The sequence below is a fragment of the Sparus aurata genome, chromosome 23 (genome assembly GCF_900880675.1).
Source record: "Sparus aurata chromosome 23, fSpaAur1.1, whole genome shotgun sequence".
Taxonomy (NCBI): Eukaryota; Metazoa; Chordata; class Actinopteri; order Spariformes; family Sparidae; genus Sparus; species Sparus aurata.
In genome coordinates, this window is record NC_044209.1 from 19,292,530 (window position 1) to 19,319,014 (window position 26,485).

At 42.8% G+C, this 26,485-nt stretch overlaps 1 protein-coding gene across 3 annotated transcripts in view; it reads right to left on the minus strand.

Moving 5' to 3' along the window:
• Positions 1–26,485, minus strand: part of lrrc4ba (leucine rich repeat containing 4Ba) — a 38,834-nt gene that overhangs the window by 7,000 nt on the left and 5,349 nt on the right. For 2 of the 3 annotated variants that reach the window (XM_030407963.1, XM_030407961.1), the window contains exon 2: positions 2,288–2,827. In XM_030407963.1, the coding sequence (XP_030263823.1) occupies positions 2,288–2,533 (246 nt within the window). In that variant the 5' untranslated portion in view covers positions 2,534–2,827. Of the gene's footprint in view, positions 1–2,287; positions 2,828–24,726; positions 24,827–26,485 lie in introns of those variants that run through there. The other variant, XM_030407964.1, reaches the window with a different exon arrangement.

Here is a 26,485-nt window from a genome sequence, read left to right on the forward strand (position 1 = left end):
GAATTTATTTCAGTATGTGCTGTTTGGATCTGCTACACAGCATTTGTCCGTCAATAACTATTAAATAGCAGCGGCTGTGATGAATGAAATCAATAACTCTGTGAGATGTGTCAATAGGCTATGTGCTGAGAAGAAACTGTGAAAATGAGACATAACAGGACTGACATGTATAAAATGATAAAACGCGTGTTTTCTCGGTACAATTTATGCCGTGATGTGGACGTCAATATCGACCACAACCTCCGGTCACTCATCATCATCAACTCACAACCAGCGGTCGTAAAATATATATATAAATATATTCTTAGACAACAATTAACCTACACTTGACTTGTTGCGACTTACAGTTAGAGAGAAGATAAAAATCCAATCCCACACAAACGTTTCATGAAGATGAAAATGTCTTGTGGACATTTTCAGCAATGCGATGTGTGACAAAATGTCCAGTTTACATGTGACATTATTCCACATGCGCGTCAGCCATTTTCACTCACACATGAAAACAGCTAATCACATGTGACGATGTGAAAATGTGGACTCCACATGTGAGCTCCGTGGGATTTCATTAGCCATTCACAGGGCTTCATTTGAGCCGGATCCATTGTGGATTTTTAAATCTGATTTTAAATAATGAGAGAGAGAGCAGTCACGTCACACACCGACACTTGGAAGTGTGCGCCCGTCATGCGAGCTATACTGGCATGTGGGTTAATGCTTCTCAGAGTCTTCATATTTTGACATGTGATGACGTTTGTGCTTTGAAATGGGTGATCAAGTAGATTGAGGCTAAATTGGGGATGTGTGTGTGTCAGAAGGTGTGTGCAGTCCGTGGTACTGAAACTGAGCAGATGGACAGATAGAACACGTGACACGTTCTTAGCCTGCTGCTTTTTGTGGTTGCAGATAATTTCCCCACCGCTGTAGCAGTCCACAGACAGAAGGGAAATTACAGGAAAGGGTAGAGGCAGTTTTAGATGTGATGACTGTTTTAGTATAGTTTAATTTTAACAGTTAGCATCTAGATGTTCTCCAATACGCTGCAGGCACTGTGGATTTTTGATGCGTTCCATGACCTTTTCCCTCCCCTGTCCCTCCAGAAAATCACCCTCTCCGTGTTCAGGGACTTCCTGATTTACAAAATGAAGCACTGGCCATGTCACATATGAGCAAACCAATATCATTCAATGTCTGTTCATACAGTATGTCAAAAAATATCACTTTTGAAAATGTCCACTTCACATTACTCACGTTACTGTATGTCCACATGTTTAAATTTTTGTTCACATGTTTAAAAAAAATGCAATAACATGTGAAAATTAAATTTTATTTAATGTGCAATGTCCCATATAAAACGTATGTAGTTCACGCGTAAAAAATGTAAAATTCTTATGTGGAAATTTCTATTCATACAGTGTGTGAGAAAAAAGGCATGACTTGTAAAAGTGAACATGTTAATTTCCCATGTGACGTTGTTTGATTTTCACATTTCAAAATGTTCATTCACTTGTGAAAATGTGTTTAAATGTGGGCCGCATCAAGTGAAGAGGCAAATGTCATGTGATTCCATGTGCCAGGTTTTGTTTTCACATGAAGAAAAAGCCACTCGCACATGAATGTATGTTATGTACATGTGAAAACGCGAAGTTCACATGTTACATCATTTTATTTTCACATGTTAAAGAGAAAATAGCCAAGCGCATGTGAAAATGTGTTGTTTACAACAAGTGAGGAAGCAAATCTCACCCGATTTTTTATGCCCATGTTTTATTTCCACATGTGTAAACTCTAATCTGCATGTGGAAAAAGCCAATCACAGACGAATGTGTGTAAACATTTTCATTTGTAAGTTCTTTTCACATGTTATAATTTCCTGTATAAAATAAATCGCATGTGAAGCATTCGTTGTTCACATGTGAAGTATTTATTCATACAGCATGTAAAAAACGCTGATCACCTGAGTTCACATGTGAAGAAGCAGATTGCGGGTGATTTTAAGTGACTTTTAAATGTTTTCTTTCCACATGGATGTATTAAACATGTGAAAATGTGTATTTGTGTGTAAAAGCCCGTCACTTTTGAAAATCCCCAGTGAACATGTGTCATTAGTCTGTTCCAACATTTCCATCAGGCTTATTAAACCATGTCTCTGTGATATTTATATTCAAAACTTGTCTTCAGCTGACATCTATTTCCGTGCAGAGTATTCCTGTATGAAATGCACAACACGAATCAACACTGACGTGACATGATGTGACCTGACGAGCGACTTCCTCCAGCCAGTATTTACCTGTATCGAGTTCTCCTGCAGGTTGAGGTAACGCGTGTTGACTGATATGCTCTCGGGCACCTCCTCCAGGTTCTGCCTGGTGCAGATGACTCGGCTGGCCTGGTTGGAGCAGGTGCAGAGGGAGGGGCAGGAGGAGGCGGCTCCCACCAACTCCGGCCCAGGGAGGAGGAGCCGCAGTAGCAGCTGGGCCAATAGAAAGAGGAAGGGGGAAGGGCCGGGAAGGCAGGTCAGCGTTGCGATGCGCATGGCAACTGGGACATGACCCTGCTCTTTAATCCGAAGGTACAGGTGAGGTGACTCCACGTTGGTGGATCTGAGAGAAAAGGTGTGTTTCCCCTTTCGTCCTCCAGCGGCAATTTGCTCTTTCTAATTCTGCATCCTCTGAGAAGTCTCGTGTCCTCTGTCGATCTCTGTGTTTCTTCTCCCCTTGTTTTTTGAACATAGAAATATGCAGATAAACAGATGTTATTCCCTTTTCCTCTCGTGCTGTCTGGGGATTTGACTGAGGCTCTGTGTGAAATGAGAAGAACCCATGAGTTTCTGTGGAGGAGACAAGAGAGAGAGAGAGACAAAGAGAGAGAGAGAGCAGATATTAAAGACAGAGACACAGACTGCGCTTCATGTTTTTTCACCAACAGAGAGTGAATAGAACAAATAACAGGTAGACATCTACAGTATGGCTTATCATGGGAGGAATTGTCAAAAAAAGATCTTTCAGAGGCATAAGAACTTCTGTGTCACTGCTCATATCAAATCCCACATAATCCCCGAGCAGACATTTTGTCAGAAATCAAATCCCTACGCCGAGGGCAGGTGGAAGCCGATTTCTGTAATTAACGGTTCAAGGAGGTGGCACAGAAAATGTGGAAACACGCAAATCAGAAATTGGGACAACAAGGTATTTCTGCCTTTACAGGACTGCATTTAGCATGTAAACATGAATAAATCAGCGGGGCATTAATTTTTGAAAAATCGGTACAACTCTTGTAAACAAATGAGCTCCATCGCACGCAATCATACTGAAACAGTCGAGCAGTAATGTGTTTTTCTGTAGAGCAGCTCAGAAATCACAACAAATGGCCGCGTTCGGTTCCCACTCTAGGTCGCCATGGTGGATTTTAAATGCACTGGGTTTAAAGCATTGCAGTTGTTTTCATTCTTCAAACCTTCTCTTTTTATTTTTTTTAAATGATCATGTAGTCAAAAAAGAATGACTGCAGAAAAGGTGATCCTCGCAGTTTAAGAAAATGCACACTGACATAACAACACGTGTTGAAAGTGAGGGGGAGCCGCTAATTTTCATTACCTGAACTAATAAAACGCCTAAATATAATTACATTTAATCGGCAGACTTTAGCTGCAAACTTCATTTACATCATATTAATTAAATTGACTGCAAGTTTTCAGAATTGTGAAGCTGTGATTCCCTTTAACCTAAATGATTTAAATGATGAAATCATAATTCACAAAAGTAATACTAAATAATTCCTGTTGAATAATCGGCGAGTCCTTTTCGCAATAATTGGGTTTTTTAAAAAAGATCGCCTAAAGGAAACACACAACTTATGCACAGTTGCACGTGCTTGGTTGGACGACATAATCTCCACATGCAATCAAAATCAAAAGAGAGCTGCACCATATGGTTGAAAAATCATACCGACAGATATCCCAGTAGTGATATGACTCACGGGCAGTGGGTATGATCATTTTGCATCCTAATTTTCACTGAAAAAATGGTTGAAATGGCGATGATGACACATTTGTTGGGGTCTGTCCCGAGCAAGCGTGTTTTCTTACATCTGCAGCACAACTCATTAGATTTGTAGCTCGGCTTGGATGGGGTTGAAAATGTGAAGAATCCTTTGATTCATTGTCCTAATTGTGTGTTTCTTGAGTCAATAAAGGGGGAAAATGAGATAATGTTCAATGAGTCATCCACTAGTCAACTATTAAAAGTGCTTTAGATTTCAAAATAATAATTAAAAAAAGAAAACAGGAAAAAAAAATTCAGCTTCTTGTTATTTCAATTATACGAACTATATTAACTGATTAGCCCTAAAAAGTAACCAATGAAAAGTCACGGCTGTCTTATGACGTCATTTAGGAACTCTAGAACAAAACGACGACTGATGAAAACTACAGACAAATAAGAAAATCTGGAGAGCGAACCCATGGCTCAACATTTTTTTAAGTGTTAAGTGGGAAATAATATTGGATTTGAAGGGAACCTACTCAAATTTAGCTAAAACTTTCCAGTTTTCTTGCAATGGTAGATGATGGGGGGGGGGCAACAGGGTCTATGGGACAGGTGGCCTCAAAATCCAGAACCATTAATAACACAACTGGTGCGAGAAAAGAAGCTTCCAGACATCCCAGCGAAGCTCCCATTTGTTAACGCTAATTAATGCCAAGGTATCGCAGCTAATAGGACGGTGATTGATTAACGTTTAAGTAAACTCTAAAAAAAAACAACAAAAAAAAAACAATAAGAAGCTGAATCCAGTGGCCACTTTTTTTTTTCTTTTCTTTTTTTGCAGTAGCGTCGACACGGTGGTGCAACTGAAATGTTAATTCCGCTCCTGTTACGAGCGTGGCGTTTGCATGCTCCAGGGGCTGGAGAATGGTAGCGAATGGTGCAGTCTACATTAACACTAATAGATGGCCGGCTCAAGTCAGGCTCCAGCAGCCCCGGAGAGGCAGAGGCAGCCTTCTCTCCCCCCCCCCCCTTTCTGCAGGTTATTTAGACCTGAGTAACCTTAATAAGGGCATCTAGCAATCTAGATACGGGTATTAATGGTGATGGTTGTAATGATGGGACTTTGACACGCAAACTCATTTGACACGCTGAGCATCCCTCACTTGGCACAGTAAGAAAGGAGAGAGAGAGAGGGAGAGAGAGGGAGACAGAGAAGGAGAAGGAGAGAAGGATTATTAATCTGATAGATGACTGTATGGCTGCAGGCAGAGAAGGGAATTATCAACACTACAGTAATAGATGAATACTGAACAGCTGCAGAGAGCCTGGGCCGGAGAAAAAGAGAGGGAAGAGAGGGAGAGAGAGGGGGAAGAAAGAGATAGAGATGGAGACAGATGGAGGGAAGGTTGAGTGAAAGCAATGATGAGGGATAAAGACCCAGAGAGAGGTATAAATAGTGAGGGAAGAGCAGAAAAGAGATCAGTAGTAAAAGGATAGGATACAAAAAAAAAAGTGGGAGAGGGAAGAGGGAGAGAAGAAGAAGAGACACATTAATATTAATAATCTCTCGCTCAGTGAGAGAGAAAGAGAGGGGAAGGAGGAGAGGCTCAATAGAGAGATGAATTTAAAACAGACAGAGATGGAGGGAGGGGAATGACAACACAGCTAGATGCATATAAAACAGAGGAGCGATGGAGAGATGGAGGCAAAAGACAATACGGAGGGATGAATATGAAACAGGTGGAGATGTAGAGAGAGAGAGAGAGAGAGAGGGAGGAGAGGTTGGATGGGCGGGGGCGAGTCTGATCAATAACGCGTACGCAGCAGTTCAATGACATTAAAACACACACAAGGACACTATGATAAATCATATCGGCGGCAGCATCTCTGGTCACGCCGGAGAAACGGGGCAACAACTGCAAAGCTGCGGCGCCATGCAGGCAACCATGCAACAGTCACCGGGGGACGGTGGGGCGACGTATAAAGATCCACTCAAGCGTTATTTTAAAAATTACTCTCACCTTCTTTTTTTTTCTTTTTTATGTTTTTTAATTTCCAGCCACCTTTCCCCCCCCCCCCCCCCCCCTGCCAGCGAGAACTAAAGTGCCAGAGCTATTTCAGGTAGACGGCATCTGAGCAGTGTCGAAAGGTGCAAAAAAAAAAAAAAAGAGAGACAGATAGAGAGAAAAAGAGGAGGAGAGCTGGTGGAGGCTGAGGTTAAGATGGTAGCTCAGATGTTGGGGTGTGGGGTGGGGTGGGGTGGGGGTGGATTTGGTTGAGCGAGACTCCGTAGGACGAGAGTGAAACTAGTTGGAGCTGACAGCTGGTTAGAGACTGGTTGATTGTATTCTGCCTCGCTGCTGTCACCGTCCACATGGTACAATAGCCTCTACCTGTAACTCTCCTCTCCTCTCTATCTCCCCTGTTATCTCCTCCTAGAAAAAGTAGGAACACCCTCCTTCCTCTCTGAGAACTCTCTTTCTCCCTCCCAGCTGCCCAGAACGTCCTTCCTTCCTCCCTTCCTTCCCTCCCTACTACTACTTATTTCCTGGATCACTCCTCCTCACCCCCCCCCCCCCCCCCCCCCCCTGGCCGTTGTCCTCTGTGTAGTGTCCAGTCGTGGGGGTAAACGCGATGTTGACCTCGCAGTTTGATGAAAGATTAACCTGCTACAATGATGCATATTAACCCTTAACCCCCCCCCCATTCTCTTTCTACCCTGCACACAAACACACTGCAGCTTCCTTTCCCCCCTTATTCGTTTTACTCTCTCTCTCTCTCTTTTCTCTGCATTCAAATCTTAGCCAACAGAGTTACCATGGTTACCCATTCACCACAGTCTCCCATTCTGTCCAGCTGTATCCCACCAATTCCACATCCACCCTCCTCCTCCTCCCCTTCATTAGCACCCTATACACACTCTTATACAAATGGCACGGAGCGAACATGAGCGGGAGTGACATCAATGCTCCGGAAAACCCCCCCCCCAAAAAAAACCATGAGGCTGCATTAACAGAAGGCTGCGTTGCTGTTTACGGACGAAGATGATGATGATGATGATGATGATGCTGTGATCCGGAGTGGGGGGGGGGGGTTTACAGTGAAGGAGGAGAGCGCACTTTTAATTTGGGACAGTGCGTCGCCACAAAATGACAGGCAGCCACAAATCACAAGTGCAAAGGTCAGGGTCGTGTTTCCTGTGAGTCATAATTTACTGGCAAAAAATAAAAAGGGGAGTAAACGGATAATCTGCTTTTTTTTTTTTTACAATAAATCCTCTAAATTTACTGTCCATGACCCCGAGGAAAGAGTTTTCTGATCCGACACCCCCTATCTGCGGCACAAAATCATGTGTCCGTGCCGTCCAAAACTGTTACAAGTCACTACTGAACTGATGTGAGAACAATATGGCTCAGTTAGGTTTAGAGCGATCAAGGTCAGGGAATGATTGAAAGTGCATGTCTGAGACTCCGTGACCTGACTTCCTCCTTTGCTCCCTTAATAATCACTACAGCTGCTCAACCCAGTATCGTGGCAATTCCCTGAAATAAGTTTCAAATGGAAAATTAGCCTTCCATGAAGATGAATCCTAAAGATGACTTTAGGTTAAGGTTAATTAGGTTAGGTTCATTTATTTGCCTCACAGTGGTGCGAGTGTCTGCACAGTAGTCTCCGGGAGGGACTGACCTCTAGTATAAAGCTGCTAAAACAAATGATGTGCGTGACATTTTTATTTACTTCAATACAGCAAAAACACATTTGCAGTACGACTGCATTTTGTTCAGTCGTTTACCTCACAGTTAAATCATAAATGTGTACTTTTAGCTTTACCTGAAAGTTATTCATCTTTTGACAGCATCTTTTGGTGGCACCTTCAGTGTCACCTTCTGGAATTGCTGCAATGAACTGAAACATGTCCTTGGTTTAACCCTAACTACAGTGAAACATACTGTTCACACGAACCACGACCTGATAATATATTTTTCCTACTTTAACCAAAGTGCTTTTGTGGCCTCACCACACACTGGCTCCCTACCCCGCCTGCTGGTGTCACAGTCCTGGATAGTCATAAATGTAGTGATTCAATCACTCACATAAATGTGCTCCAAGTCACAAAACAATTTAACGTCTAGGTGCGCAATGCCTGTAAATTTAAAGCAACGTTATGTAACTATTTTACCTTAAAATAACAGCATCCTCAAATCATTTTGATGGCACAGTGTCTTGTAATAGCGTGATAGGTGACTCCATCTCAGCTGCTCCACCCCACATCATTTGTTTCTGCACTATATAACTTTGCAGAGGGGGGAGGATCACAGGGCTTAACGTTTTTCATCACACACAGCCCGGCCAGCGCTGATTATTGTGAAACTGGATCAAATTTTATAGAGGAAATGTTTTCCGGTCCCCCCCCCCACTTCTCTCACATCAGCTTTGGACCGCCGGGAGGAGGAGGAGGGCCAGCACGGGCGCCACAAGGGGACCAACCCAGCCTCTACGGACATTGTGAACGAGGTCAAGAGACCAAAGAGCGAGCTGACGACTGAAGCTAAGAGAAGTAAAAAGAGACAGTGACGGAGTGAGCGATAAGAGACAGGAGTAAATCTCGTACTGGCGTTCAGTCGTTTGCAACAGACACTGAGCTAGACTTACTGCTGTTGTATAGTAGGGGATACTGGCTGGCTTGTGCTGTAGCGCTGACTTGATGTTTGAATACGTGTCAGCAACTCATTGATCATGAGCCAAACCAGCCCTTTTCGTGGCGGTATGGCCGGTCGCATGTAACAGCATGTACCGTTTGAGGCTACGCTAACGTGGCGTGCTGTTGCTGCTCCGAGATGTGTGCAACGCCTATGCGAAACTTTGACAACTACACGGTTGAAATGTCTGAGCACGCGCGTTCACTTCGCCAGAGTTGTAAGTTCCAGTTAAGTACTTCAAGTTAAGTTTTCAGTACCCTTACGTTACATCTGACAAACCTAAAATTCGTGTCAACGATAGTTGTGTTGCACTCAGAAACAGTTGGGGACGGCAAAACACAGAAAAATTTATATTTATATAAAATATTTTTCATTAGTTTCTGCATGCCGACATGAAGTCTGCATTACATTTTGCCAGTTACATTATCACTGATTTGGAAAGCTCAGATTGACGAAAAAAATATCTGCACTGCTTTACCTCACGATGTTGTGAAAATGGATGTGGAGGAGCACTATAACTCAGGCAAGTTTCAGGAGCACTTGGCTGAAAGCTGATATTTAAATAAAAAAAAAAATGGAAACCAGTGGCCTCTTGGAATATTCACATGTCTTGTTAGCTGGGATGTTAATAAAAGATTGGTGGCTAAAACATGCAAAGCGACTGGTACAGTGCTTTAAACGTAATTCATGCTTTTTTTCCCCTCTTCAATCGTCAACCCAGCATGATCCCAGTATTCCTCTTAGATTTCCCCCGAGCTTCAAAGAGCTTTAAAGTTAAATTAAACATTTTTCCCACACTGTTAGACAACATTACATATACAGTATTCTCTGTTTTATGAAATATTAACATTCGAGACCCGTTTTTTTTTTAATGATTCCATCAAATGGAAAATACTAGATAGTCCCGTGCATCATTTTAGACATACTGTACTTCCCCGTAATTCAGTCTGACATATTCGATGTCTCAGATCTCAACAGGAATTTAAAATGAAGTTCTACGCAACGGAGCAATGCTTGCTTGCTCAGTATGCTCGAGTTGCCAAAGGCTCCGTAAGGTTGAGGAGGTTAAGAGACCCCCATCTTTCGTGTTTTTGATCCTAGCTGCGATGATGTGTCCAGCGAAATTTATTGCATAAAGATTTATGTCAGCCCCTTTAAAGGTAGGGTAATTGAGTTTGGATAATTTTACCCTCTGCTTCATCTCACCACAGAGAGAGAGGAATTAAAGATTTGGAGGGTCAGGAGGCAGAATAAGGAGCATAACGACCACGCTGCGGCAGACGGTGAGGTGGTAAGTTCTTCGAGTTGATACGGAGAGCAAGAGACAGGAGTGGAGATAACCAGGAACATGTGCCGAGTCGAACAGACAGGAGTGCGCTCTTTCTCTCCAGCATCCTGTCTGCACACCAGCGTGAAGGCCCATCAATACTGACTCGGCGCACGCCAAGATGGCAGCTCATGCAGCCACAAGCAAAAAGGGAGCGAGAAAAAGCTCATCATGTCGGTTGTGTGCGGCGGGGAATAGAGCCATGACCTTTCCCGATCGCGGTGACATCTCGGCAATCAGGGTCGTGCCTGTGAGGCTTTAAGACAGTGGAAAATCTGCTCTCACACACCCCAATTTTCGGAGACAAGGAAGTCATTTAAAATAATAACCTGCAACAGATTTTATCCCAAAAAGCAGGGAGCAGGTTTACCTACTGTACCGGAACTGCTGATCCCTCTACAGCAGGGATGGCAAGGCGGTTCAGTCAATTTACTGAATCAATTTACTTTTTATTAAAATCCAGTTCGTGGTGATCCATGTCCGATACGATGGATATGAAGAGGTTTCGCCGATCAATTTCAATATTGATCAATTACACTGTCTGAAGCTCTTAATCTGGACTGAATCCAGCGAGCAGATTCCACATACAGCTGCTGAATTTTTTTTTAATATCTTGTGTTTCGGCCCCAACTTTTATGTTCTACAGTAACTGCTGTTTCAGTGGCTTTACCACAGTGAGAAAAATACAATTCTGAGGGAAATTGGCTCCTTCGATATAAACAGCATCAATATCGGCCTTAACAGGCCACATAACAGTCGCCAATAAAAAGCGATCCAGAAACAATCTTGCAGAATTTGCAGCACACGGGATGTCTGTAAATAGGAGAATAGCTTGTGGTCTAATTGCTGACGACTGGCAGCAGGTAGGTACAGCGGGGTGATGGAGGGGGCGAGAGCAAGAAACCCAGATCCACCTCCCGCCTCGTTCTCTCCAACCCATTCTGTCTCCTACTTCAGTATGAATGCCAGCAGCGACGAGTGGATGTCTCCTCGCATGCATGGACACAGTCTTGGCACCTTGAGGCATCGCTAGGGGGCGAAGTCTCGGGGGGGGAGTGAATTTCTTTTGTGGAGCAGAGGATGATCCCCTCTCACAACACATTTTTCAGGCGCTTATCCCAACGGTCAACTCGCTGGGTCACTGACTGTGTCGCTGGCCGGTTCAGTTTTATACACTGTGTGAGTGATAGAGGGTGAGTGTCTCGACAATACGCTACCACAAACTCGTCTTTCATGAATTTAGCAATCCATTAAACGTGAATTATTTGTGAATTTGCGCTAAGAGTTCTGGAAAAGCTTTTAAGTCTTCCTGCTTTTTACTTATTTCTAATGCTTTACTTTCTGTCAAAATACAGTCCTGATCATCCCCAGATCTTCAAACGCTGAAGCTTTGGGTAGACGATGCACCCAAACCATAGACGACCTCGGATGAGACTCAACAGTCAACTGTCTTGCTCTTGAAAGTTACATATTGTTGCTTTTAACACGCAAAAAAAAAAATTCCCCATTTGGGTGAACATGACATTTTTACAGTTGAAGTTGATGACTGACTTGTTTGTTACTGAGCACCATTAGCGTGCATTTGGAGTCATGTTGTTTCCCACAAATGGCAAATGTGAGTCTTACTCCACTTTTAGATCTGTTTAGGTCTCTACCATTTCCTGAGAAAAAATACATGAGCTTAAAGCTGATAAGTGCCCTAATATTTTCTATTTTCACATCCATCTGCTATTTGGCGCCAAGCCGCTAACGTACAGTGGGTTTTTAGATTGTCTGTCCAGGAAACAGCTGACAGCCGTGGGCAAAAACAATGCTCAGAGAGCGGTGAGAGAAGGGCTAGAGTTTCACAGTGCGATAACCGTCTGAGTAAATATCACGGTGTCACGGTCATGGTATAGGGTCCTACAGGATTATGATCATTATTATTAAATATTATTATACTTATCAGTTACAATGACCTTGTAAGGAATGACAGACAAATGGCTTTGCGGGTCAAACACAGGCAGAAAATATAACATCCTGCCAGACATGAAACTTGATATAAACCAGAAATATGTATATTTAAATAACCGCAATACAGAAAAATTCAGTATCATAGGTAAGCAAGTGTACACAAAGCTGCAACTCCACTGAAAGTAAGCAAAAACAGTGAAACCTGGGATCAGAGACCCCAAACAACGAACTGAAAGGGAGGTTATGTAATGTTCGCTGAATGGCGGCCATCATGGTTACAGACTGCAATTATGGCGTAATGCTAAAAGCAAAGCGACTGTTTAGCGTTTAACCTACATGCCGAATGACAGAAGTCAGAAAGTAAGCAAGAGTAAGTTTAAGTGCTTGTGAATTCAACTTTTCATTTGTAAAAGGAAGAATTTGTAAAAAGTCATAGTCAAGTCTATAAAGCTCCGTAGACCTGCAGAGTCCAGACCAGATCACCACTACGAGGGACCCTTTTAGTTGGAGCTGGGAAGTATGCCAATATTATATTATTATTATGATATTTATATATTATTTACGCATAAGTGTTGTCTCTCCTGGCTGCACTGTAATTGTTTTGGTAGGGGCCTTTACGTTCTTTATATCCCCATTACTAACGATTATTTGTTGTAAATCTCATTGTGGTAATGTTTTGTGGAAATATGCATAATCATCCTGACAATATTGTTCTTATGTCAATTTTGGTAATAGGTATTTAGATAAAAAATACTGCTCTAAAAATGTTTGATTTTGTTTCCCAGTCCCACATTTCAGAAGTGCTTTTGAGGAGAGTTAAAAATATAGAGATGTGTAACCTGTATCACAATATTATTTTCAGGTCACCCAGCCTTAGATCACGTACGCAAAGCCTACGTCTTTAGTTCTCACTTTAATCCTGCTTAAAACGTACAGTTTGTGATTGGTCAAGTGTTGCAACATCCAACCGGCCACCGTTCCATGGCGGTTTCAGACCTCTCATCATCTGAAAGTGATCCGACCGGCAGACACGGCGTCCACACCAGATCAGCTCAATCATCCTTTCTTAAAGTGATTCAGATATCCCAAAGAGGCGCTGGCCCCTCCAGTGAACTGCACGCGAAACACAAAGCGCCAAACCGAATCAGTCTCATCTCACTGCCTCTTATGAGGAGGGGAATCTGACGTACCACAATACAATCAAGTGTGAGGCCGCAGCGAGGTCTCTCACTTTCCCAGACGTTCATTTCTCCGGGCCTCCCCGGGTCAAGGCGGAGCTGCTCTATCACAAGTGTGATCTCCGTGCCGCACGGCTCATAAGAAGCAGACAAATTTAGGATATGATAAATCAGCGCTAATATGATACCCTCAGTGCCTGCTGGTTAACATAAAACAACCTCTAAATTTTCACTTGTCAGGCAGGCAGGCAGGCGCTCCTCACTCAGCCTACGATGTCTTGTTTGTCCCGAGCAGGGAAACAAAGCAGCTCATGCAGAATAACATACAGTAAGAAGTTAAAATAATAACACATTTCATTTGCTTCAGCTCCCTTTCTCCAGTCATGTCAGATACTAATCCCGCCACGGACACAGTTTCACCATAATCAGCCCATTATAATCCCATCCAGACCGTCCACCGTCTGCTATCAACCGGCAGTAATTTTTAGCCCAGTCTGCTCATCTAGCCTCATTTTTCCTTTCACACTCATACAGCCCCTGTTCTGGTCCCAGGGTAGTCTATCACACTTAGGCTTACACTCTTCACAGGCACTTATAAACATTTAAAGCATGTGACTAACTGCCAGGCAGAATTGACTTTGGGATGAAAAGACCAGGGGGGGCTTTTAAAAAATGAAAAAGGGGAATTCTGCATCAGGACACAGAAGCCCTGATTTAATGGAAAACAAAAAAAAAAAAGAGATTTCTTTCCTGTAGAAGTAGCCCAGTCATGCAGGGGGTTTTCTCTTTTTAATGATCGTGGAGGGAGGCTGCGGGTAGGGGAATACAGGGCGATGACAGAAGGTGCTTGTGAATTGGTATTAAACAGGGAGCGATGGGAGGAGGAGGAGGGGGAGGGGGGGGGACGCCGCTGTGTCATATTGTCTCCGGGTAGGAGGGAGGAAGCCACCCACTTCCTTTCCCTCTGTCTCTTCTGCTGGCCTCCTCCGCTGTGTTTGCCCTCCCACCCCCTGGCACTGAAAGAAAGCTGGACGAGCACTGGCCTTGCTGGTGAATGAAGCCCTGACGTCACTTGCCCACACACACACACACAAACACACTGTAAGCAGTGTGACTAATAGCGTACTAACGTCCTTTGTGTTGCTTCTGTTTTACCTGATTCATGTCTGGCTCTCAGGGGAAGGAGCCCCCCCAGGTTACTGAAACATCCACAGACGTCAGATGTTGGAACAGGTGAATCAGTGGTGCCTGTTGACGTTGTAGAGGATGTATGCAAAATGTATATATTGAAGCCAAAACTCTGAGAAGAACTGAAAGAGAGACGTTCTTGCAAAAAGTGGGTTCTGTTTATTCCTGGACTGACCAAGTATTTATACCTCAGCTGTTTACACAGTTACTTAGTGATGATCTGGACCGCCACCAAAATGTCAAGATGATCCTTGCCTCGTTGCTCTGTATCTTTCCTGATAATCATGTAACTTCTAGTAATCGTTCCAAAGCTTGTGTGCATGTGTGCGTGTTTACTCCTGCATGTATGTGTGTGTGCTGTTCTGTTTGCTGAAATAATGCGTGTCGGTTTGGTGTGTAGGTTTCCTGTTTTTCACCGTTTTGGAAAGTCTTGGCATCTCTATGCGGTTGTGTGTATATGTGTGTGTGTGTGTGTGTGCTTATTAAGTATGATGTCATCAGTATTTCTCAATCCCTGTTTACCTAAAAAAACAGAATAACACATACATATTTAAAGGTCAATACCGGTCACTTAGTCAGGCCAGAACAAAACACTGCTATTGTACTTGATATTGATTGTTGTTCTCCACAATATGACACGCAGTGATTTCCCCCACAAGTAGGTTTATGCAGGAACAGATTTGAGTCAGCCTACCTATTACCTCAATCTGTGTTTGATGGCTGAGGTCATTAAGCGGGTTGTAATGGGACGAGCTGGAGAAGGGGAGTGGGGGAGGACGTGGGGAATATGGTTTCGAGCAACATTCCTTATTATGACTGATGAAACAAACCTACAATGGAAACACTTTAAGCACGCCGAGGGGGAGCTGAGTATCTGCAACATGGCACTACCTTCACCTGCATCAGCAGAGAATGAAACAAAGGGATCAAAAAAGTACCCATACATTACAGACACTGGCTCATCAAATGAATGTACGTTTGTGGTTTGCTAACCGGACATCAGAGGAAGGAGGATGTGGGTGCATGACATCATCCATAGGAGACAAAAAATACGGCGAATAGCGTCGCCTAGGTCAGGAAATAGAAAAAGAGTGACGTGACTTCACGAGAGCCTTTCGGAAAGGGTTTCAAATGAAGCGCTCTAAACGGTCGCACAATTGAAAAAAAAAAAGACGCTAGCATTCAGAAACAAGTGCTATGTGGACACAGGCCCTTCAGATGATTGACTTTAAGAAGACGAATTGAGGTTATTTTTGTAAAGATTTAAATTAAATAAACTTTTCTAGTCTAGTAAACTTCAGTTGTACTTAAATCCTTAACTTTATGTAACTCGCAATTCAGTTTCCTACAGAATTCTCTTGTTCTGTAAAGTCAACACAACTTTCTTTCAAATGGAACTCAGTTCAGTTGACCTGCAGTGTTTCCCACACATAGACTTTACTTTAGTGGGCCCCCAGCTCTATCAACAATACATTTGGTGACCCATTTTAGCATTTTATACTTGTATTATTATTTTTTTTCAAATCTAAGGAGCGTCATTCTCAATTGATTAACTAGTGGACAATCAGCCCTCGCTCTTCCCCTCCCTTCCACTTACAATCACACATGCTTATGCCGTTGTATTATACAACCTTGTAAGCGCATCCATGTTGTTCAGTGCATGTTGATTTAGATCGGAAACAGGCTTCCTCCAAATTTTGTGGAACACAGAGGGTAATGTATTGCATAACATAGCCTGTATTTTACCATCCTGTCAATAGACATATACAATTCTATACAAACAAATGGGCATTAAACCTTAATATTGTTCTGACTTTAACGACTTGAAAAGATGAGCTCTGTTAATTTTAAAGATTTAAAATCACCCATCAGGAGGCCGTTGACTCCGGGGTGCATGCTCTGTGTTTTTCTCTCAGTCCAAGTGACCACTGACTGACCGAGTGAGTGATCAGCCAAATGAAATGAAATGAACATTTGGGCCATGGTGATGCACTACTTCCTCCAGAAGACAAGAAGACCAGTCATTTAATTTGCCAACTTTACAAGCAAACAATAGCATATCTCAGTAAAAAAAACAAAAACAAAAAAAAACATTCCCTTACGACCCCCAGTGTCACTCTTAATTTTATGCGATCGTGGTTCCACTTGCACTGTTCTCCTCAGTATAAACTTGAGGATTAAAAATGTGTCTAATTTGAAAATTAAATAACTTATAAAATAATGTATTTAAAGTATTTTAATGCACTAATACAAGCTCTAAAAGTATTTTGTTACAAATTACATGTTATTGTGTTTGGCCAGACCAAATATAACTGACAGAATACTACAAAGTAATTAAATACTGTCGATCTCTGATCCTGAGCTATGTTTTACAATTACTTACAGACTCCTGTGCACAGATTATGAAGAATACGGAATCTGTGTCAAAGGACTTTAAAGTCACAATCAAAATATTGCATTCTGAAGAAGCAGCAGGCAAAATACCGGTCTAAAAAAAAACACCACAAAGAGGTGAGAAAAATGATAGAGCCTCTTCAAATTTGGTTCAGTATCACTTAGATTAATGAATTTTTGACAATAAACTCCTTTGAAAACGGACCAGGACTGTCATCGGTACAACAGTATTTTCATTTTCAGTCTGTGAACAAAACATTGTTAAGAAATTAAAGCCAAAAATAGGCAAAACTGTTATTTTAAAACCAGAACCTGTGAAGGAAAAAGAAATACGTTTTCTTTTTTCTATGTCTGTTAATTTGGAGGATGAATTTGAAACTATTGAAATTAGAAGACAGAGCAAATGGCCAAGGAACAAGTAATTGGTTTTTGATGCAGATCCAGGAAATGTGTTTTAAGGACATTTCTTAACAGTTCAGTTTATTGCTCATGAACAAATTGACTTAATTAAAAAAACATTGGATACATCTCGCAATATTCTATCACTGTGTGTATTTTTGATACATATCTGGCTCGGCAGGCGGATACATTTTATACAAATAGTTGACAGATTGTGCAGCCTTGGCAAAGTTATAGTGATTCGATGGCACACCACTATGTCGACACTTTCCTCCCAGTAGTCTCCTCTTTTTTTTCACCATCCACCTCTGATCATATAACTATGTGAACATTCAGTTATGGATGGAAATGTGTCAAATTTAGGAAACAAGATGCTCTCAAAGTCCCATTTACTTTGAAGTCCTTCCAGATACTTGTGTTTAAGAAGAGTTCACCTCGAAAGGAAAGTTTGTTCATAGTCAACTAAAGTAGACGGGGATGGGGAAAAAAAAATGGCTCCATACAGCTTCTCTGGCGTGATCCAAGCCTTCGGAAGCACCGGGATCCTAAATTCATTTGAAAAGATGATATTTACACCCTTGGCTTGCAGTCAAACTCCTGCACCCAGTTCAGACAGGACTGCTAACACGTTTAGCTTAGCAGCTACAGCGACACGTTCAGGTGTAAATAAAGTGTTTTTAAAGCAATTCAGGGTCTTGGGGCTTCCAGGGACTTGACTAACTGAACTAACGGAGTCCCCATCTAGTTAAGCTGTATTTCCTTAATATAGGATTACCACAGGCTTCATGATAAGACTGATTTCTTGTACACAGGTATATGGTTTAATCTTTCTGTAATACATATCCATACTGCAGTGAACGCACTTTTGATGCCTTGTTAGCACTTGAGCTAATCTGTCATTCCGTACCCCTCAACTGACTGTACAGAAGGTCAATTGAGCTCCTGATTGTCTGATAAACTATTAATTAGACAGAAACTCCTCCTCATTTCCTCCCCGTGTACTTATTAAGCCTCTTAATGTGATCTCATGACAGGACGTGCAGCTACACCCTCACATTTTAGCGCTTGTTTTCCCTGCAACCACCGTTTTTTGTTCGGTTATTGGAGCAATATTACAATGAGCGCTTATTTTTAGAAACCGGCACAAACAGCCTGATGAGGTTCCTTAAACCGGAGCATTCGGCGTTCCACATTTTTAATCACCGCTCATCCTTGTCAAATAGGATATACTGCAGCCCCCTCTGCACTGTATCTGTCTCCTACCTCGCCCTCCCACTCAAAATGTCCAAAGACGCGCCGTTGCTCTCATTAGGATGCAGGATGCAGAGAGAAGCTCTGATCTATTCACAACTGCTCCTACAGGAGCGGGGACCTCCTCTCCTTCAGAGGGGGCCAAGAGCTGCAGATTAAAAGTCACTGTGTTCATCACCCTGCTAAAGCACTCCCATTAACAGACATCACATTACATACCCCCACATGTTCAAATCCCTAACTGGGGGCTTCATAGTACTTGTCATTACATGCTGGGATAAAAGTCTTTTTTAATGTTAACATCTTCACATTCACTGTGCCAGCTCTAGACTTCAAATAAAAATCCAGTTATTACTGTCCGTTCTGTGGCGCTGCCTGGTCAGGACGCTGATTCTCGCGTAACAATTAATCCGTGTTTAAGGTTGTTAAGTGTGTTGATACACTGGGTTCCTGCGTGCAGAGGGGGGGAGGAAGCCAAAGCCAGCAGCTAATCAAAATGTCTCTCAGCCATTTACAGAGCAAGTGTAAACTGCACGATTTCTTGGTTGATCTGAAACCCTTTCCCAGTGTTTCTGAGCTGAGCGTTTGTTGCTCCCAGCTGTTTTGGAGAGGAGGACTTGGTTCAGCATTTCACGCTGCCCTCGCTTTCCTTTTTTTTTCTTTCTCCGCTCAGGAGAAAGCATGAGAGGGTGTGTGCGTGCGATTGCTTTCGGGAGGTCAAACTGTGGCGTGTCAACTCTGACTCCATGCGATGTGTGCTCTGTGACATTGCTCTGATGGGGTCAGCTTGTGCTGCACTCAGTGTGTGTATCTTATGATAAAAAATAAAAAAAAGTTGCTGTAATATATCTGAGAGTACAAGCTACAGGACTCTATGCTCACGCCTGTGTATCACTTATATGAGCAGAGGTTGCTTTAAAAATGTGTTCAGATTACAAATAAAGATAAGGGACAAAATACAATTTGCTCACACACACACAAATCTATCATCATCTGAATTAACATGAGAGTCATTGTCTGAAACAATCCATTGATTTCTTTCACATGTCTGTTTGCTCTCCTGGCAATATAACAGGACGCATTTGTTGAGAGAGAGAAAATCTGTTTTTGTTTGGATAAAACTGTGGTTTTCTTTCATTGACTCACAAGTAAGAGCTTAATGTTTGATGATGAAGATGTCGGCTTTTATAAACATAAACAAAAGATGGCAACATTTTATAATAGCCATAATTAATAAATAGTACATTTATAGTTAATCTAACTTAAGTTAAAGAAGACCTAATATGCCTTTTCTTGTTTTTTCAAAAAGTAAAAAAGAACTTCATGTGCATCATTTATGGCTATAACGGCTAGTTTGGCAAGTAGGAATTGATGTTGTTAGGGGTGGTGACTCAGGTACGTGTTAGCTGACCAATCAGGGGAGACTGAGACTGTTCAGGAGGAGGGGCCTTAAAGGCACAGGAGCTAAAATAGAGCAGACAGGTGGGGTATATAGTAAACCTGTTCTAGTAGTAACCTAAAATACAATTATGAACCTGAAAGTCGGTTCAGTTACAAATCAGCAACAAACAATTGCTTGATAAATGTTTTTAAAATGATTTTATTCTTTGTTAGAAGTGAAATAACTATTAAGCCAAGTTTAATTAGCTATAAATTTACCATTTATTAATGATGACTACTATAAATTGTTGAAATAGATATCATTAGTTTCATGGAGAATGTTTCACAGCAGCACAAAGAAATGGGGCTTGGCAATTACAGCAATTACAACTACTCCCACACAAACCTTAAAAATACAAATATTTGACTAAAACACATTGTGCTCTGCCAGATTTAATATTTAGCACCATTTCCTACTACGGTTACATCTCGGAGACTCTCTGGGGGAGCATTTACAGTAAATATTTGATCCTTCAGCGGTGCAAATGGAAAAAGTGTAATGCATTTCTCCATCTGAGGGGCTTTATAGTTTGCACAATTTAGGTGGTGCAGAGGCACATACCAGGACACAGCTAACTGATTCTCTAATTGGAGCGGGAAGTCGCTTCACTTCACTTCACTGATGCTGTGCAGCAGCAGCACTTTGGAGTTAACAGTATTTTAAAGTTAACATTAAGTCAAGTCTCACTCACACACACACACACACACACACTCAGCCCAACTGCTCCACCTGAGCACCTTTTTAAAGTGCACACACACTTGTTTGTAATGACGATAAGTAAAGTCGTCACACGTGTTGCTTCACTACTCAAGGTCGAAGTCAAGGTTGTCATGCAGGATCCTGCAGACAGAGTTGTGGCCTCTTTTTATGCTTTGTAGTCTAGACAAAGAATGAGAATAAAGGCAAAAATAAATGTGATAACTGCAACAACCAGAAAAAGACATGTCTTGTTTGGGCATTTGGGGGCTCAGTAGTGACCGCAATGACATCACATCGATCGGTGAAGGGAACCCACGCAGTTTCTTCCCCTGGGCCAACAGGAAACGGCTGTAGCCGCACTACTTTTGTTGTTTGTGTTTAACATAAAATATATTTCTCTGAAAAAAGTCAGCTTTGCTTCATGTCCTCTGTTATGATTTGATAACCTTTCTCTATTCTCTGAATGTTTTTTTAAGATGCATCTACATGTAATATGATAATAATCTAATAAGTGACTAACTTGTTTTAGAAAGGGTCAGATGTAGACAATATGTAATGTTTAAAAACGCACATCTTTTTAAATATGAAGAATAAACTCCCTGAGTCTACATCTCAGTTTAAAGGGAAAAAAACACCAACATTTTGACTGATGTGTTTTTAAATTCTGGTAAATTCGTCTGAGATTCTATGTAAAATTTGGACTTTATATGAACCCGACTGAAACTTAAGGCTCTCCTGAATCAAAGAATGTACGGCACTTGATGCTGACTGCTAGAACACGGTAGGTAAACAACAAAATATACAGGAGAGTCAGGCGCCAGCAACATTTTTCTAGTTCTTTGGAGGTAAAAAAAAAAAAGGAGAAAAAAAAAAAAAAACAGAAAATAGAAATATGGGGACAAGTGAAAACTTGTATGCAAATATTATAACAACTCAGCTGACTAGAAATAATTATGATGTCGACTGTATGATTGTCATCTGTGTATCCAGGGCTCTAGACTAACATTTTTGGACTGGTTACACTGGTGTTCCTGAATTTTTCATTTTGGTGCACCCAGTAATATATTTTACAAGTGTATTTTTTTTTTCTAAAATCACAGTAACAAGAAATAACAATAATAACAACAACAACAACAAAAACAAAACACCACGTTTCAGGCGCACCAGTCCAAACCATAAATGTCGAGGCACATTTGATAGATTTTAAAATAGTTGCACACCAGGGCCCTGGCATCTTTAGCTGGCTTTGCAAAGACTGCAGAATTACACAAAAAAAGCATTGTGGCACTTTAATGAATCAGTAACATAATTTTGTGACAGTGTCAGCTGGCATGTTGTGGCACTTTTTTTGGGGAGAAGAAATCAAACACAGAATTTAAAAATGAGGTAATAAAACAATCCCAGAAATATTCCTTTATTCCATAACTGATTAAACAAGGTGCTCTCAGTGGAAACTAAGGTCCCCGGAACACCGTTTGAAGCTAGAATGGTGGCAGGGTCCGCCACATATAAACAAAGTAAAACAGTATGAAATTGTGTTGTCGTTTAAGGTCAGTCTGTTTATCAAGTTTGTTGAGGCATTAAAAAAAAATGTTCAATGAAGATCGTTCTCTTCTGATTAACATTTCATCCCCAAAACTACAGAGTGCCCCTTTAAAGAGACGCAGAAGAAAAGAGGAGTAGTGCAACATCAGCAGCTCTCTGCAGCGTACAGCCAACAGATTTTAAAACTGTAACAGGGCTCAGGGTTTAATTAGGATTTCAGGAGTGAAAAAAGGAAACAAACATTCAGACGGTGCAGTGCAACACATGGAGCAGTGCTGAATAAGCTTTAATAGTGTGTCCGTCTGTCCTGCTCCATGACTGTACTCCTGACTTTACAGTTTTTATGTATAAATGGCCGTTGTCCTCCAAACAAACAAGCAAGCGGTGGTGCGTGCATGCGTGATAAGACACACTCCGCTGGCCTCCATCCATTCAGGCCTCGCCCCAGCCTTCCCCATGAGTGACACACTGACTAATACACAGACAGATAAACACTCACACTGACAAACACGATAAGGCTTTGCCCACAGAACACTGACACGGACTGACTGATGGACGTCTCCATGGAGACCAGTCACCAAGACTGACACAGTGTCTCTCGCAGCCGAGCGCCGCGCCAACTACATCAAGAGAGGTGAGGGGGGGGGGGGGGAGAAAGGAGAAGGAGGAGATAGTGGAGACACACTGTGCGGCAGCCAGTGATTACAAGCCGACGTTGAAATGCTCCGGCGTGCTCGTGGATGCAGTGCAGATCTGGTCTAACGGGGCCACGTGACCGTCTCCGCTGCCCTTCGATCTGCTCCTCTCACACCTCAATCTCACCCCATCACTTACACCTCTCCATCACTTTGCCTCCTTCACACTCCCCTCCACCCCCTCCTCTCTCCTCCGTATCCGCCCCCCCCCCCCCCTTTTTTTTCCCCCTTCCCCTACACCTAAAGGCATGTTTATTTCCACACCTCACCTCCTCTGCTGATTTCTCCACCCTTCTCCTCTCTGCGGGTTCTTCTCTCCACCCCTCAGTCTCTCTCCCTCTCTCTCCCACGCTGTGCGAAATGGAAGCTCTCACAGAGACCTGAGGTTGCCATAGTAACCTGCCATAGTAACCACTCACCGTCTTGCGTGTCTCTGTCACGTCGGCGGGGGCTCGGGGCGTCCGCGGCCCTGCTCTGCAGCTCCCATAGCGGGGCGTCAGTTCAGAAAACCCTGCAGTGTGATGGGAAAAAGGTCCCTGGATCGAGTCTGCGTCTGCCTCACAAAACTTCCACGAGGCGACATTTCCCACTGATAACTGACACAATTACTGTGATCTACAGCCAGCGATGGAACGTAACTAGGGACATTTACTCAAGTACATTACCTAAGTGCAATTTTGAGATACTTTACTTGAGTATTTCCATTTTTCTGCAGCATTATATTTCCTCTGCGCTACATCATGGTGGCATATATTGAACTTGATAGCTTTAGCTACGAGTTATTTGTCAGATTGAGTAACACTTTATAATGAGTATTGCTAATAAAATGCTTAACTTACAGTTAAAGGTGCAATACAACGCTTAGAGAAGCTGCCATTAGCTAGTTAGCTCAATTAGCCGTGCAGCTACCAATTGGTGGACTCCAGAGCGCCGGGGGGATGTTAGAGTTGTTTACTGTCGGACCATCACCTCCTGGCTCACAGAGTAGCTTGGGGCAAGCTGGTTAGCATACATAACAGTACATACAGTACATATATGTAAATATATCTATAATATCCTGTTATTTGTACCTAAGATAACTAAGTACATTCATGTATTGCTAGAAGACACTCTGAAATAGTATAAAAGTATGTTACTTAAGTACTATTTGTTTTGGTGACTTTCACTTTTACCAAAGCACTAATTCAGCACGTTATCTTTATTTTTATTCAGGTATGACTTTTAATGAACTTCTGGTTACAGTCTACGGGTCACTTGTTGCAAACCTTAGCTACACAAGCCAGCTGGCTACCATCTAATGTGATCTGCATTCTGATTTCTTGAACTACTTTCTAATAAAAATGACACTTTTCCTGGACGGGTTGTTGCTGTTACTTAGCCTTATTTTACAGTAAAGAAAGTTTTAGTTCCTCGGTTAACATGACGTCATAATTCCACCCAAAAAACAGCATCAGGTCCATTTTATGTTTCAGGACATGTTCAACAAATTATGGTTATAAAAAGTGATGGGGGCTCAATTGTCCATTTCAAAAAGTGGTGGGGACATGTCCCCCTGGTCACCTGTGAGTTTGATATATTATTGGATGTAAGTCACCACAGGAACACAACTGAAAGGAAAATTTTTTCCAACTTCTAAGAAAAAAATAAATTTAGGACTCACTTGTGCTCCAGGTATGACACCGCTAACATACCTATCAACAGCTGTTGTTTCAATAGTCCACACAGGGAAATATGAGCCTGACCGCCTCATCGCTGCACCACCCAATCCAAAGGTACCACAAGAGAAAAGTGCAAGAGGGGCAAATATATAAATAAACTAGTACAACTGAGTCAACACTCTACACACAACGCTGGGAGTCTGGGGAGCGGGAAAACAAACAGTGAAGGCATGTACAGGTTCACGTGATGGCACTGAGAGTAATCGTCCTAACCACGCGGCTGGATCTGTGATTTATCACAGCAACGGCGCGTACCTTCACTAACTACCTCCTCTGTGGCTGTTAGCGGCCTCCAGGGACCATTGCTGGCATGTCTCATCCTCCTCCTCTGGAGCCACCATCTCACCGTGACATCAGCACCTCCACCTCCACCTCCACCCCTTCCTTAAAAAACACGACAGGCTCCAATAAGGATCCAAAAAAGGACGTCTGATTACGTGTCATCTTGTGCGACAGTGCGCCCACACTCCGCTCCAGGCGTCTCATCGTGATCCCTCCGAGCGCCCGTGAAAGCCAAACCTGTCTGTGTCAGGCTTGAATCACAGCGAGCGAACAAAAACAAAAACACAACGCAGAGAGAGAGAGAGAGAGAGAGAGAGAGAGAGAGAGAGAGAAAAACTGTTAAGCGTCACACTTTGGTCATTAAGGGTTATAATTTCATGTTTACGGCTTCTGCTGCCATCTATATCATCAATATTTATACTGTCATCATCGTCAGCATCAGTATGCTACTACGGTTGTGCCTCCAGCCAGTCAGTGAGGCAGACAGAGGAAAAGGCCCCAGCCTGACTCTGCAATGCTGTATTGAGCTCTTATGCCGCCAGTGACCCGAAACAAACTCCCTCAAGACTCTGTGCCTATATGCAGCCAAGCCGGCAGTGGCTGCAAAGCGTGGTGGTCACTGAGGCCTGACCGCCTTCATTAGCCAATCACATTTACTAATACTTAATCTAACCAGGAGAAGATAATATCGCTCCTCTTTGCCAAACTCAATATGAGACACGCAGGGCTGACCGCTCTCTCTGGCCAGCTCATTTCAAACGGCCTGAACCGAGCCGTGTCCTGACTGCTTCTCTGCGATGAGTCGCTACTTCTTTTAAACCATCTTTACTAACACATGATCGGATATTTGGCCGGGCACCGCCTCGTCCGCTCTCTCACGGCACATTCATGAGCTCATGAGGGAAAGGAATCGCCCCGTGTCCATTTTTCAGGCGTCCCTCTGCACTTTGGGTCACGACGAGAATATATTCCTCGGGGGAAATCTCGCCATTTCTAATTATGTCAATTCAATGGATTATAGCATTCATTTTGTGTCATTAACCATTGCCATTCTTCCAACTATTATTCAATAATTAATGCCCGGACAGCCATCATGATCCCCAAAGGGCCAACACCCAGGCCTGGACGGGGGGACTCAATCAAACCAATCACAGCTAATTATATCCACCCCGCCATCATGGGCCGCTTCGCATTTCTGCCGAGGACGGGTCAGTGCTCATGCAGTCCCAGCCCCCCAGGTTACCCACATTCAAATTGTGTTATATCATGCGCAAAAACAGAATCTCAGATCTCCCGTCCCGGGGTTTGAGGCACGGCGTGAGCACGTGGCGACCGGCAGGGACATGTGTGATATGATCCCAGCGTCTCAGTTGGGGGGGGGGTAGGGGGGGGGGGGGGGGGGGGGGCATCGTCGTGCTGCATTATTAAGAGACAGCCGGAGGTTGTTCCCACAATCCTCAGCTTTTTCTCGTCGGCTGATGAGCGACACTCTCTCTCTCTCTCTTCACCCTTCAACCTGTGTACATCAGCAAGTCGTGCGGCCATCAATCACTGACAACCTCGCTCTATGAAGAGATCAGCGACCAGCTTGCCCTGATTAGAGCAGTTTTAGTGTCATCTATAATCTGTCCCGCCCTCGCTCGCTGCCTGAGACATGAGCGTGTGCGTAAACACATATGCATGCACAAACGGACGCAGACACCAAATTTAGGGCAACAGTTACTCTCTTTGC